Raw genomic sequence first — 13,025 nt, forward strand, 5'->3', positions numbered from 1 at the left:
GTTTTTCCTTTTCATGAAAATTTCATTACATCTGGTTTTGGAGCTCATTTTCTCTTCTGGACAAGAAGGTCTAAACTCTCTAGACATCAACAACTAATAGAAATTGAGGTGGGTACACAGGGAATCACAACACTAAGTCACAGATACTACAGACATAGGCCTTGCCCATAAGACATAATAATATATAAAACATGGATGATACCAAAGAAAGAATTTATTGTAAATGTAGTGGCAAATACATTGAGAACAATCATCATTAAAAATGAACTAGAAAATTACACATTTAAAGTATGTGCTTTTTTCTGCCACCTTTACGTTATGGCTAATACCAATATTTGAAGTACTGAAATACTTAATGGGATGGTCCATTTTCACACAATTCATGACTGTATCTTCTTCTTAAATTTTTAAAGCAGTTGACCATGAATTTCAGTTTCAATTATTATTCTCTGTTTTTATCAATTCTGTAATGATCTGTAGAATCTTGTCATCTTAATGGAAGAAAAAAAAAAACCATGAACAAATTCATCACCAGCTAATTTTCTAATGTATATACATGTAAACAACAGGTATATATCATTAAAAGATTCTTTTAAATTAAAATACAAAACTAACACCAGCATTATTTACTATAAAGCTACAGATGCCTAAGTAATTTATTGCCTTATGAATATTGTTTTAATTATTGCTATAGTTATATACCTACTTTGACAAAAAGTAGGCTAAGACCCAAAGAGATGATAGGATGTAACTGTTAGTCCTTTATAAGTAATTATTTCTTCTGTGTCAGAATTTCCACAGTATGGACAAGGAAGGAAGAACTATTATCAGTTTCTCCATGTTTAGTCCAAAGGAAACAAAAAATTTTAACAGGGAAGTGCTCTTGGAGAGGTGTCATTAGGGAAGTGACAGACCTCTCTACACAACAAAGTAATCAAATACCAATTAACTAGACAAACAGACAACAGAGGCTACATTATTTGCTAAGGAGGTTTTGTTAACAGTTGCTTCTACTTCCAAATAGTTGCTCTGATATTGTGACTTCCTAAGAACTTTATAACCACTCTTTAGATAGTTGTAATTATCAGGATTGTAAGACTAAATTCTATATTTATATTAGACACTTCAGTTAGAGAATGTTCTGGGTTTCAATGGCTGCAGTGGAGAATTCTGATAACTGGGCCCATGGCCTCATAGGTTCTTGGGGGATACGGTGGCATTAAAAAAAAAAAAAAAAAAGGAAAAGGCTACTTACTGCAAGGGGAATAATTACAGGTCTAAAAAGAACCATGATTTTTATCTGAGGAAGAGCAGAGTAATGAAAAGCACAAGAGCAACTTTAGTTACTGCTTTTTCAAAGCTTGATATCCCAACTTTTCTTACTATGAAGTGCAGAAAGAGAGAACATACATGTACTTTGTCCTCCTTCCCAAGTCAAAAATATATGCTTCATCTGAGTTCCGCTTTCCTTTTTGTGGTACAGGGAAACACTGAAACCACTTTAAAATCCGTTTTTCTTAAAAGTTGAGGTTCAACCTATTCTTTATATAATGTAATTCTTTCTAAGGCTGAGTTGTAATGCACAAAGCTCCCCAAGAAAAGAGCCCACATCTCTTAATATGTCAAGACCTTATCTAAGTTCCCTCAGTATTAGAAAATTAATACAATTTAATGTTTATGTATTCACATTTGATTATACAAATAAATACAATGTGAGGTTTCAAGGCAGTAGCACAAATCAGTAGCTCCTCAACTTGCCTGACAATGAGAATTAACTGGGATACTTGTTAAATACAAACACATTGAACAAACTGAACAAGTCTTAACATTAAAAACAGGAAAACCCAAATTTAAGTGCTTCCTGATATGACGCAAAGGGAAGACTATAGCACCAACTAGAAAATATTCTTTTCTAAAAACCTGATTCAAATCAAGCCTTTAGATGAACCATTTTACAGAAAATATAGGGAATAGAGAAACACATTAAATTAAAACACGAATATGCAACCAATCACATCCTGAATGTGGAAAATTCTACCAGAAAAAAAACACTTATTAAAAACTGCATTTAAAAAAAGGGATGGTAGTAGAGGGGAAGTGTTACAGATGAAAAGATTAAAAAATAACACAGCCACAGGCCTCTCTCATAGAGAAGATTCAATATGTCTGGGGTAGGTCTTTAGACTTTGTATTTTTAACAACTGCCAAGATGATTCTGATGATTTGGCAAGTTTGGAAAACACTGTACCAAACTAAGTGTTCACTGCAGATTTCTGTTGAAGGATAATGTATTTATTTTATACAGACTCTGCATTTGTGAGAATGGTAGCGAAAACATGCTGGGAACCTCACAGAAAGTCCCTTATTCTTATTTTTTATAATAACTGCATTACCAGTTTACCAGTAAGTTAACAAGTAGCAAAGTTTACAATGCTCAGTTTTACCATCGCTTTTTTTCTGTGAAATAGTCAGAAGTGAATCTTAGAAGTGAAGATTAGAAGAGGAAGAAGTAAACTAAAAGTATCTTAAGAGAATAATTAGGTTGTAAATAATGAAGAACTGTCTATGAATCTATGAAATTCAGCATTAAATAAGTTTTATTAGACTATTTTAAAACACTTGGAATTTAAGACTTCAACATGCTATATACTGTACTCCAATGTTTAAAAGTATACTGTTTTCTACCTACATTATAATCAAACACTTACTTTCAAGAGACATCTTAGGATTTTCGAGCTTTTTTCTTAAAACAGAATCAATGAGAACTCTTAGCTGCTTAAAAATGACGGCTATCTTTACAGGGGCCTGTTGAGAGAAGGTGACAAATTAAACAGAGTTAATCCTTAAGAGTGTGAGTATGCTTAAACAAATCAAGGTAAGCATATATACTTTACAATCTGTCTTAGCACATGATGGGAAAAATATAGGCAAATTATTTCCTGTAGCTAAACTATGCAAACTTCAATTTATTAACTGTCCATAAATTTGATGAAATTTTAAAAATAGCTTTATTAAAGTATAATTTAAAAACCATAAAAATTTACTCATTGTTAAGAGTACAATTCAATGATTTTTAGTAAATTTATATAGTTGTGCAACCATCACCACAAGCCAGTTATAGAACATTTCTACCACCGTGGCCTCTTTATAAAAGCTGCATATACTTTTTAAGTTGCATTTAAAATTTATCTCTCTAGTCCTAGACAAACAGCTATCACGGTTTACCACAGGAGAATGTGTTAGATTTGCTTAGTTTAAACTGGTCAGTGTGTTGATGGGGTTACAGAGAAATAATCTTAATGCTGGTCACACTGGTTGGTTTAATTTTTCCAGAGAAGACTTCAACAACATGCATTAAAAGCTATGAATCTGAGTCTTCTTATAGGTGACACAATGTAGTGGAAGGAGCATGAGTTTGAGGATCAGATAGTTCTAGGTTTAAATCTTTTCTACCAATAACAATCCATGTTACCTAGGAAAGTTATTTAACTCTTACTGAGCCCAAGGGCCTTTATACAACGGAATCTAACAAATTTTGTTGGGGTATTATATTTGGGATAATCCATGTAAAGTTAACTATTGAAGTACTCAACACATGGTACGTTATAATTGTTACTGATGATAAATGCAATCTGTAATAGTGATATCATTTGATTTTCAAAATTAACAGATTTAAGGCAAGATAAAGAAGAATTCTGCTTTAAGTCAAATTATAGGAAGATATTATGCAAATGCTAATAAAATTTTAAAAAATCTATCTCAATGGCAGTAGCAGTTAGAAGCTCAAATGCAATCAATAAGATCAGATGTGGCATGTACCTGAAAATAGATCCAACCATCAATAGAAAGAAGACGTTCCCGGTGCTGAACTTCTATATCACCACCAAAAAGTAAAACTGGAAAAGGGGTTATTAGAGTAGTTTCCCTCAAATATACTCTGGCGTACCTTATCTGCGTAGGAATAAAGAGAACAAATAACTTTACAGCCTAAAACTATAAGAAATTAATTTATCTGATTCATGTGAGCATTTTTCTATAATTAGCTATATATATTTTAAGTCATAAGCTTTGTGAAGCTACATGTTTACATTCTCTTATGTGCATAATTTGCCAATTGTATAGTAATTATAGTCACCACCTGTATATTTATACTATTAAAAGGCATTTAAAATATTAATTGTAAGGCTGAATTATATACCCTGGACATAATTTTATAATATTTTTAACAATTTTATAATGCTAATGTTAAATAATTAATGCAAAAATAAAATTATGATTAAGTTTAAAGGTATTTGGTTTCTAGACCAATGTTCAGCTATGGCCATTACTGATTTTTCTGTTAAGTTTGATGATATGCTGGGAGTTATTCAGGCCAGTGCTTGAAATTATGGATCCTTGTTACTTTAACAAGCTATGATTCAAAAGGTTGACTACTTTGGCTGTAATCTATAAATATTTGGTATTAAATTATCTTAGGTTACATTGTGATTCAAACTGTTGCCATATCTTTGGAAATACAGATATGTCTTTTTTCCCTTTTGAGATAGTACCTTTTAGTGAAATCTCAGGGAACTGATACATTATTAAAGAACATCTCTTTGCTATAATCCTTATTTCAAGTAGAAAAAAATGATGGTTACTGTAGAACATTTAATACTTTTCTTTCATTAAATAAAAGAACTATATATATATTTTTTCATTGAGAAGCTCTATACATCTTGATTTCAAATTGAACAGAAATGAACAGCTCAGTTTGAGAACCAAATATAACACTTGTTGGGGCAACCTAGCTTGTTATGACTGACTTCTAGAATAACGCCCTAAATACTGGAATTTAAGAATGAGCACTTTACCTTCTCTTGGTATAAGAGCCATCCATAAGTTTGCAAATCTCGATTTACTGAAGATGGATGTACTTGTGCTTTGCCTTGGGCTGTCTCTACAATGCAAGCCAATTTTTCTGTAACATCAACTGATTTTGTATAGATTATCTTCCCCACGTTGTCATATAGTCCAGCAGCCAGTACAGCTTTAAGTAGTGCAATTTCTTGGAAGGAAAGGGTCTGTGAGGCTTTATTTCCTTCATGGCCATTAGAAGTTGTGGATGATGAAAATCCTGCTGCCTTAACCAACTTTATTAACTCTTGCTTTACATCCTAGATTGGTTTATGTTAAAAAGAGATAAGATCATAATTGATTAAAACAGAAATTTCCAAATACTGTAATTTATATTACTGTGTCCAATCAGAATTGGAAAGATGCCAAACTATTACTTAGTTAACTATACCCCAAATTCAATTAGGGAAAAAATATAGTCACCTGTTTCTACTACCCCAAGACTTTAGATGTCATAAAACACATGTCTAAAATGTGACAACAATAAAAATGTGCCTAAATACTTTTTCATTCAGTATATTTACTTCAAGTGGAGCTTTCCTTTTGATGTTTTTAATTTAATGAAGACAGTCACAGAGAGAACAATTTTGAGGAAGAATTAGAAAAGAATCTTGATCTGAGACTGCAAGTACCTTCTTCACTTGTCTCTGGGAATCTCACCTTAATTTCCTAGTGGACTTTGACAAAGTTTATGAATGGCAATTTCATTTAATCTATAATTATTGTTGCCTAAAATCTTTTTTTGCCTTTAGTAGGGCCAATCAGCTACAATACTACAGGAAGGATGAGCATTTTTCAAAGCAAACAGGATACAAGTGATTAAAAGGTGACATTTACATTTAGGATTTCCTTTAAGTTTCTGGTCTGGGGCTTCAGGGACTATGATTCCAGGGGAGGAAAGACCAAACAGACAGCTGCCATAATATCACAGGGGAGGAGAAGAAAAGGTTCATAGAAGGAAGGGGGTGAGAGGCGACTTGGAGGTTGGGAGGAATGGAATGGAGACAAAGGAATATTGATTAGCAATCTACATCTTGAATCCCAGTCAGTTGGCCCAGAGGTGGCTATTTCTTTAATTTATCCTTTTATCTGTTTAGAGAAGGACAAAGTTCATTTTACTTAGAGAAGTCCCAGCTATCATCCTAGCAGTTATTTCAAATCACAAAAATGTAATGGGTCAAATTACATGGGAATAAAAATTTTTAATCTTTTAAAATATGAGCAGAGAATAGAGGAATTATGTGATATGCACAAAGTTTATTTTCTGAGTACTTTTATAGCATGTCTGGACTAAACATCAAGAACGAAATGAAAAGTGTTTGTGGAAGAGCTCTGCTTTTTATAACCACTTGTCTTTTCATTTTAACTACATTTCTACTCTCTCCTCACACAAATAACCGTGGTCTTGATCAGCAACCAAGACCTGGATGATAGACAAAGTCATCAGGTTTCCCTTCCTAAGAGCAGATTTATAAATCTGGTCATAATCAGCCACAGGGTATGATGCCCTGGATGCCTTTTCAAAACTATCATCCCTAATTGCAACTAAGTAGCTGGCTAATATTCAGGAAATATAAAAGAATTTAATTAAAAGGAATCAGGGCTCTTAGGAAAAATGACAGATTCCAAGCCTGGAGCATGAAATGCATAAGACAATCCTGGACATACTATCATACACCAAGCAAGGAAGCTATCAAAGGCTGCTTAGATTCTATGAAAAGGACTCAGGGAAAACCTCAAGAGGCTCTCACTGTCCAAAGAAGGGACAATTTGAGTATCAAAAAAAGTAATATCCACAGAGGACTGAAACACATCAAATACATTTAACTCACTAAGTTCATAATGATTTTTATTAAAAACAACATTCATTACCTGTAGAAATGCTTGGGTATCAACTCATTATGAAAACTGCTAAGTCAAAGAAAACAATCAAATATTTATCCTAATTTCCTTATACAAACTATACCTCAGGTTATCCAAATATTGATGAGGAAAAACTTCTTTATGAAAGAATTTTAGCTAACAAGTAGAATTAGAATACTACCATTTGCAACCTCAATGAAACAATGGGTCTCATTATTATTAATGGCTGCTAAAATAATTACATGAAAAGCCAACTTTCATGGAATTTTACAGTGGATGAATGTGGCTGACACCACTGACAAATCTTAACATTACAAAAAGGGAGACGACTCCAAAAAAGAAAGAAGAAAAAAAAATAAACACCAGAATCAGATTAAACCTCTATGGAAAATACATGGCACAGAAGACGATGCTAAACAATACCATAGGGATACAGTTAGACATATCCAGAATGCAGTAAACTCTACAGGACAAGTTATCTGGTTTCTTCACACACACACAAAAAAAGCGAATAAGAAGAAAGTAAAAGAAGGATAACTCTAGATTAAGAGACTTAAGAGACATATCAAGTAAACTCAATGTGTGGACCCTGTTTAGATCATGATTTGAACTAGCTGTAAAAATCCTTCATGAGAAAATTGGTGATATTTAAACACTGACTATATCTTTGATGCTATCGAGGAATTATTTATTTTTTAAGGTATGATAATATTTAAGAAAAAAAGTCCTATCCTTCAGGGATCCATAACAATCCTGAGGCCTGGAATTTCCTTCAAAATAATCTAAAGGGCAGATAATGGAATCATGGGAATGAAAATAAAACATGATTGCCCAAGACTGGAAGTAAGAAATGGGGACATGGGAGTTCGTTCATATTATACTATTCTGCCTTATTTTTTGTATGTTTGAAATTTTCCATAATAACTAATAAAAAAAGGTGATTTTTCAGAGTTGAAAAGGACTGTACGTTATCTTCATTCAATTCTTTCTTTTTTTAAATGAGGCACTGGGAATTAACTTTCCTAAACTGAGCTATTTAATAGACAACTATCCTCATTTCCAAGCTATTGTTATTTTTATGAAATCATGTTGCCTGTTTTTTAAAAAAAACACTTCCCAAATACATTATGATTATTCAATACTATTTTAAATCACTATGTAATGCATATATGTTACCTGTTGAGAGTAATAACAAAACAAAAAATTATAAATTATTATTTCAGCAAATGTTTATTAAACACTATGTGTCAAGCACTATCCTAGGCATTTCTTTTTCCAAAAGAAACCTATTATTCAAGCACAGGACCCTGACTTAGTTGTGCTGACTCACCTCCAGTGTTAACAGTGAGGTTCTGTTCAGAAAGCTCCTCCGGCAATATGCTATTTCAGAACGGTGGCCTCCTTCTTGCCGTGCTTTCTTCCATCTACATAAATAAAATGACCAAAGTTCAACATTTTATCTTTTCAAACTTTTTCAGAGGCACTAACCAAAATAAGCTTTAATTAAATTATAATCATTTAAGAACAGGAGTGGTCTTGCTTGTTGTAGGAGTTACCAACTGTATATAAAAATTCAACTACAATACCGAAATTTTTTCTCTTTATGTATAACAGTAAATTATTAACTTCAAATTTGAGGTAATATACATATAATAATACATACAAAGTATTGTTCTTAAATTTTAGGAAAAATTACAAAAGTATGAATCTCTAAAATAAGTAATTATCTTAGAGAATATGACAGATGAAGTAACTAAAAATAAATTTAAATCTTAGATAAATCTTTTTAATGAAAGTCAAAGATAAATTTTTTAAAAAGTAAATAACCTCACTCTTACTAACAACACCCAGACTATTTCTTTACCCTAGGTATGCATTGTAGATTGTCAGGTGGTCTGAATCTGCCATAGCCAAAGCTGATTTTGCAAGATCTGCTTCATCTTTTCGACCAATTGGTGTGGTGAAAGGAGATTTCTCTGTCATAACTGCAGCTAGTGTTGCCTATCCATAAAAAAAAAACAAAACAAAAATTATCATTAGGAGCTAAACATTGTAAGCTCATTTGTAAAAGAAAGCAAATCAAAACAATCACTTTCAAGATGCATGTTTCTTCTTTCATTTATCATGCTTTACAACAGCTAACATTTTCGTTTTTGTTACTTTTAGTTTCACTTTATGGAATTTAAAAAATATACCACTTTGCTTCTATACAATGTTTGTGAGATAGGAGATAATATCACCAGAATCAGAAAAAAACTGAATGTCTGTGTGAGTGATTTGTAGTCTGTCACACAGTTAGAAGCAATCTCAGAATCATCACTCAGATATCTTGATTCCTAGCCTGCTGAATTTCCATTGTCTGCAACGCTCTTTAAATACTTTTTCAATAATTTGGACTACATGATTTCCAAATTTAATAGTTTACCAGCCAAAATGATATTCCAAGTGAAGAAAGAGCAGCATCGTTTATCTTACCACTGAGTCAAGGCAGCCAAATATGGCACCAAAAATAAGCATCTTGCCAATCTTGACATTCACAGGCAAAGCCGCAAGGTGCTGGCCCAGCGGAGTCAGTTTAGGCTCATTTAGTTCACAAGCTCCAATTTTTCGGAGTAAATTCATTGCATTGCTGATTACTTGAAGCTGAGGAGGATCTAAGGCTTTGGAGAGGAAATCTTCAGGAGAACCAAGATTGCATTTCTGCAGATTGAAAAAGTGATAAATTGATATGTGATCAAAGAGAATTAACACTACTCAAAGAGATGGTCAAATTGAAACTAAATTTGAGTTAAGTAAAATTCTGAGCAAAGAGGATAAATGTCTGAGTAAGGCTATCATATTCCTTTAAAAATATAATTGGGGGGTGGGGGTGGGGGTGGGGGTGGTGGTGGTGTGTGTGTGTGTTTAGGAGGTAGGCATGAGAAGATAAAATCTTTCCATATTTTTAATTTTTTCGTTTTTGATTTTTACAGTCAAAATGTAAGAACTGGAAGATATTATAGGTCTTTCAGACTAGGAAGCCCTTGGTTTTAGGTCAGGGTTTCTCAATCTCAGCACTACTATTACTTTGGGCAAGAAATTTTTTGTTTTAGGGGCCTGTGCTGTGTACTGTGGAATGTTTAAAAGCATCCCTGACCTCTACTCACAGCATGGCCTACCTATTACCAGTTCTGACAACCAAAGATGTCTCGACACTGCCAACTGTCCTTGGTAAGTAATATTTGCCCAGTTGAGAACTACTGGTTTAGGTTATGAGACTGCATTTTAATCTATAAAGTATAAGTAACTGTGGCAGAATTAAAGCACAGGGGGTTGACTTAAAAAAAGATGGGGGAGGGGCCATTTATTTAAGAAAAGTAAATAAAATACTTGAACATCTAGAGCAACTAAGGTTAGAAAGTTTAGGCCTTCATTTTTTTCTCCCCTAGAAAGAGGTGAAGAATATAAAAATTGGATTTCCTTAGAGATTACCATAATATGAAGACATAATTCCTCCAAAGGCACACGCAAGATTTCAGGGTCAGAATAGTCCATAAAGCCTTCAAATCTGAAAAATAAAATAACACCAAATACTTTATATATTATCAGAAATGCCACACTGTACCGATTCGTGTGTTTTATTTCCAATGCTAATGCCATACCTTTCTCTTGTGTACATTCGGAAGCAGAAGCCATCTCTGACCCGCCCAGCTCTCCCCTGGCGCTGCAAAGCACTCGCTTTACTGACAAATGTCTCAACCAAAGAACTCATCTGACTGCTTTCATGGTACCTAAAAAAATGTTGGAGGAAAGTATATGTGGATAATTGACTTAAATCAAAATCTAAAAAAGCTGAAAATATTCGACTCTCAAAATTAAGTTGAAAATAGGCTTTAAAAAGTCCATTATTGTGGACCAATATTTTCCAAATCATGTCCCATGTTTAAATAATTTAGCAAACGTCTACGGCTATGCTACCCTGAACAAGCCCAATCCTGTCTGATCTCCGAAGCTAAGCAGGGTTGGGCCTGGTTAGTGCCTGGATGGGAGACCAGGAAGACCAGGTGCTGTAGGTGTAAAAAAATAAAAAATAAGGATTGTAAGCTGACAAGGTCCTTGCAATCTGTGAGGTCAACCAAGGGTTGCCTTGCCTAAAAAATAATAAAAAAAAAATATAAATAATAATTTAGCAAACACTGCATACTAAATCTCATACTATCAAATTAAAAGCTCTAGCACAAGAAAAAAAACTGTTACCCTTTCTCAAATTAATCTGACCATGGGACCTTTTTTATTTTAGTGGAATGCCTATTAACTACGCAATAAGTATTCTTTGAAAGAGTCTAAGAAATGCCACTGTGAACATTATAATTCAAAGTACTTTTCACAAGATAGTTAAACCCTGAAAACGCTTCCTCTAAAGTTTCAATTTTAAAAATCAAGGGTTTACTTTGTAATGGATAGTCATACTCATTTCCAAATATTGTTAAAGTTTCCTAATACTAGGGATAGTGTATATAGATTATGATAGATCACTAAGGTGGTATCATCTATTTATGCTATATATACATTAAAACATTTATAAATTAGTAATCTTTTTGTTGAAGATTCAGTTAAGGTTACCTATTATGTGCCAACTACTGTACTAAGCACTTTCAATTTTCATTTCCCCATTCATATGAGGAAACTGATGATTATAACTGATGGTTACATTACTTGCTCAAGATTACAGATTAGAGATTTAAATCCAACTCTGACTCCAAAATCCATGCTCTTTTTTAAAGTCCCACAAATAATGCTTTTATAAAACAATTTATTTTACAAACAAATTTACAAAAATTCATGTTCTGAAAATTTTCTCAGAGAGCACTTTTCTAAAAGTAGCAGTACACTGGAAATACTTATGGGAAAACTTGAAATTTGACATTTACTCTCAGATATTTTAAAGTTTCCTACAGTTCCTCGGAGGCTTTTTGCTTTGGGCAGAATAAGGACATTTGGAATTTTCTCTACATGATTCTGGGATTTCTCCTAAAAATTCAAGAGCCCCAAACTCTTTTCAGGTTAAAAATGTTTAGATTTGGGAAACAAACTTACTTATTTTCTTTTGTTCTTCCAGTATCAATTACAAATACAACATCTGGAATAGTGATACCTGTCTCTGCAATATTGGTTGCTAAAACAATCTGAAAATAAACAAAAAGCCAAAATATTTAGTTAACAACTTTCAGCAATGTCCTATCATTTAAACTATTTTAGACAGTTTGAGCTGATGAGTTTAAAAAGTGAATTTCAATTTTATTTACAAAAATTCATAATTTGTTATTACTGTGCAATTTTAACTTCTCTAATTAGTTTCATTACCTAAGCTTGCTAATTAAAGTTACAATTTTTTATTCCAACAAAAATACCGTTCCCCTAATTCCACAGGCATCTTAAAGATGACTAAGTAGAATGGGAAATTGGGTCAAAGGAATTCGATTAAACTGATGTTTTTCTAACTGTGCTCTAAGAACCCAGTGGTTCTAATCCTAAAGCTGTGGTCCTTTTAAAGATGAGAAAGTTAGGCTGAGTGGGTTGCCAAAGGCCACAAACATGGTAGCAGTTTAGGGATGAGAATCCAGGTCTCCTGCATTATGTCCATGCTCTTTCTGGGAGCTTTGTGTTCCCCACAGTTCCTATATTGTGCTCTTTTTCTCCATTCTGAGAAAGGGTTCAAAATCTAAGAAACTCTCTTTGCCAAATATCTCTTCATGCAGAATCCTGAACAGAGGACACAATGAAAATACTGAGATTTTTTTCCCCTCGACCTAATGGTCTATGTATTACAAAAATAATCCAGGATAAATAGCCTAGAAAACAACAAAGAATCTTCCTCGGATTCAAATAGCTCCTGCCATCCAACATCCTTCATGATGCCTTTTTGGGGGAAAAGTGTGATTGTTCTTTTCACGAGCAACATCCATGCCATATTTTTCAACTACCACTCCTCTAAAAATTCGTGTCCCTTTAATAACGCATAATGTAAATATTCAAATACTTTAATTTTAATATTGGGTTCACTTTTGAGTATGTTAAGCTGCAGAGGATCTGGAGTCTGCTATATACTACAAGGTATATGATACTAATTGTCTTTGATGATAACACTTTCATGAAAGCAGCTTAGATGGATTACATATAAATTTGCTGTACTGAATTTTACCTTCCTGACTCCTGGAGGAGGAAGTGTGAATGCTGCAGCTTGATCTTGAGTTGAAAGAATAGAATGCAGAGCTATCACTTTATAT

General features: G+C 33.2%; 1 protein-coding gene across 1 annotated transcript in view; it reads right to left on the reverse strand.

Moving 5' to 3' along the window:
* Positions 1–194: 194 nt before the first annotated feature.
* The window catches only part of DHX29 (DExH-box helicase 29), a 41,337-nt gene continuing 28,506 nt past the window's right edge, over positions 195–13,025 (reverse strand). Inside the window, exons 17-27 of the mRNA XM_011380617.2 lie at positions 12,941–13,025; positions 11,836–11,924; positions 10,401–10,529; positions 10,231–10,306; positions 9,235–9,459; positions 8,624–8,760; positions 8,090–8,183; positions 4,854–5,156; positions 3,820–3,951; positions 2,709–2,805; positions 195–491 (exon numbers count right to left, since the gene is read on the reverse strand). Coding sequence (XP_011378919.1) covers positions 436–491; positions 2,709–2,805; positions 3,820–3,951; positions 4,854–5,156; positions 8,090–8,183; positions 8,624–8,760; positions 9,235–9,459; positions 10,231–10,306; positions 10,401–10,529; positions 11,836–11,924; positions 12,941–13,025 — 1,423 coding nt within the window. The 3' untranslated portion in view covers positions 195–435. The remainder of the gene's footprint in view (positions 492–2,708; positions 2,806–3,819; positions 3,952–4,853; positions 5,157–8,089; positions 8,184–8,623; positions 8,761–9,234; positions 9,460–10,230; positions 10,307–10,400; positions 10,530–11,835; positions 11,925–12,940) is intronic.

The sequence above is a fragment of the Pteropus vampyrus genome, unplaced genomic scaffold, assembly GCF_000151845.1.
Source record: "Pteropus vampyrus isolate Shadow unplaced genomic scaffold, Pvam_2.0 Scaffold397, whole genome shotgun sequence".
Classification (NCBI taxonomy): domain Eukaryota; kingdom Metazoa; phylum Chordata; class Mammalia; order Chiroptera; family Pteropodidae; genus Pteropus; species Pteropus vampyrus.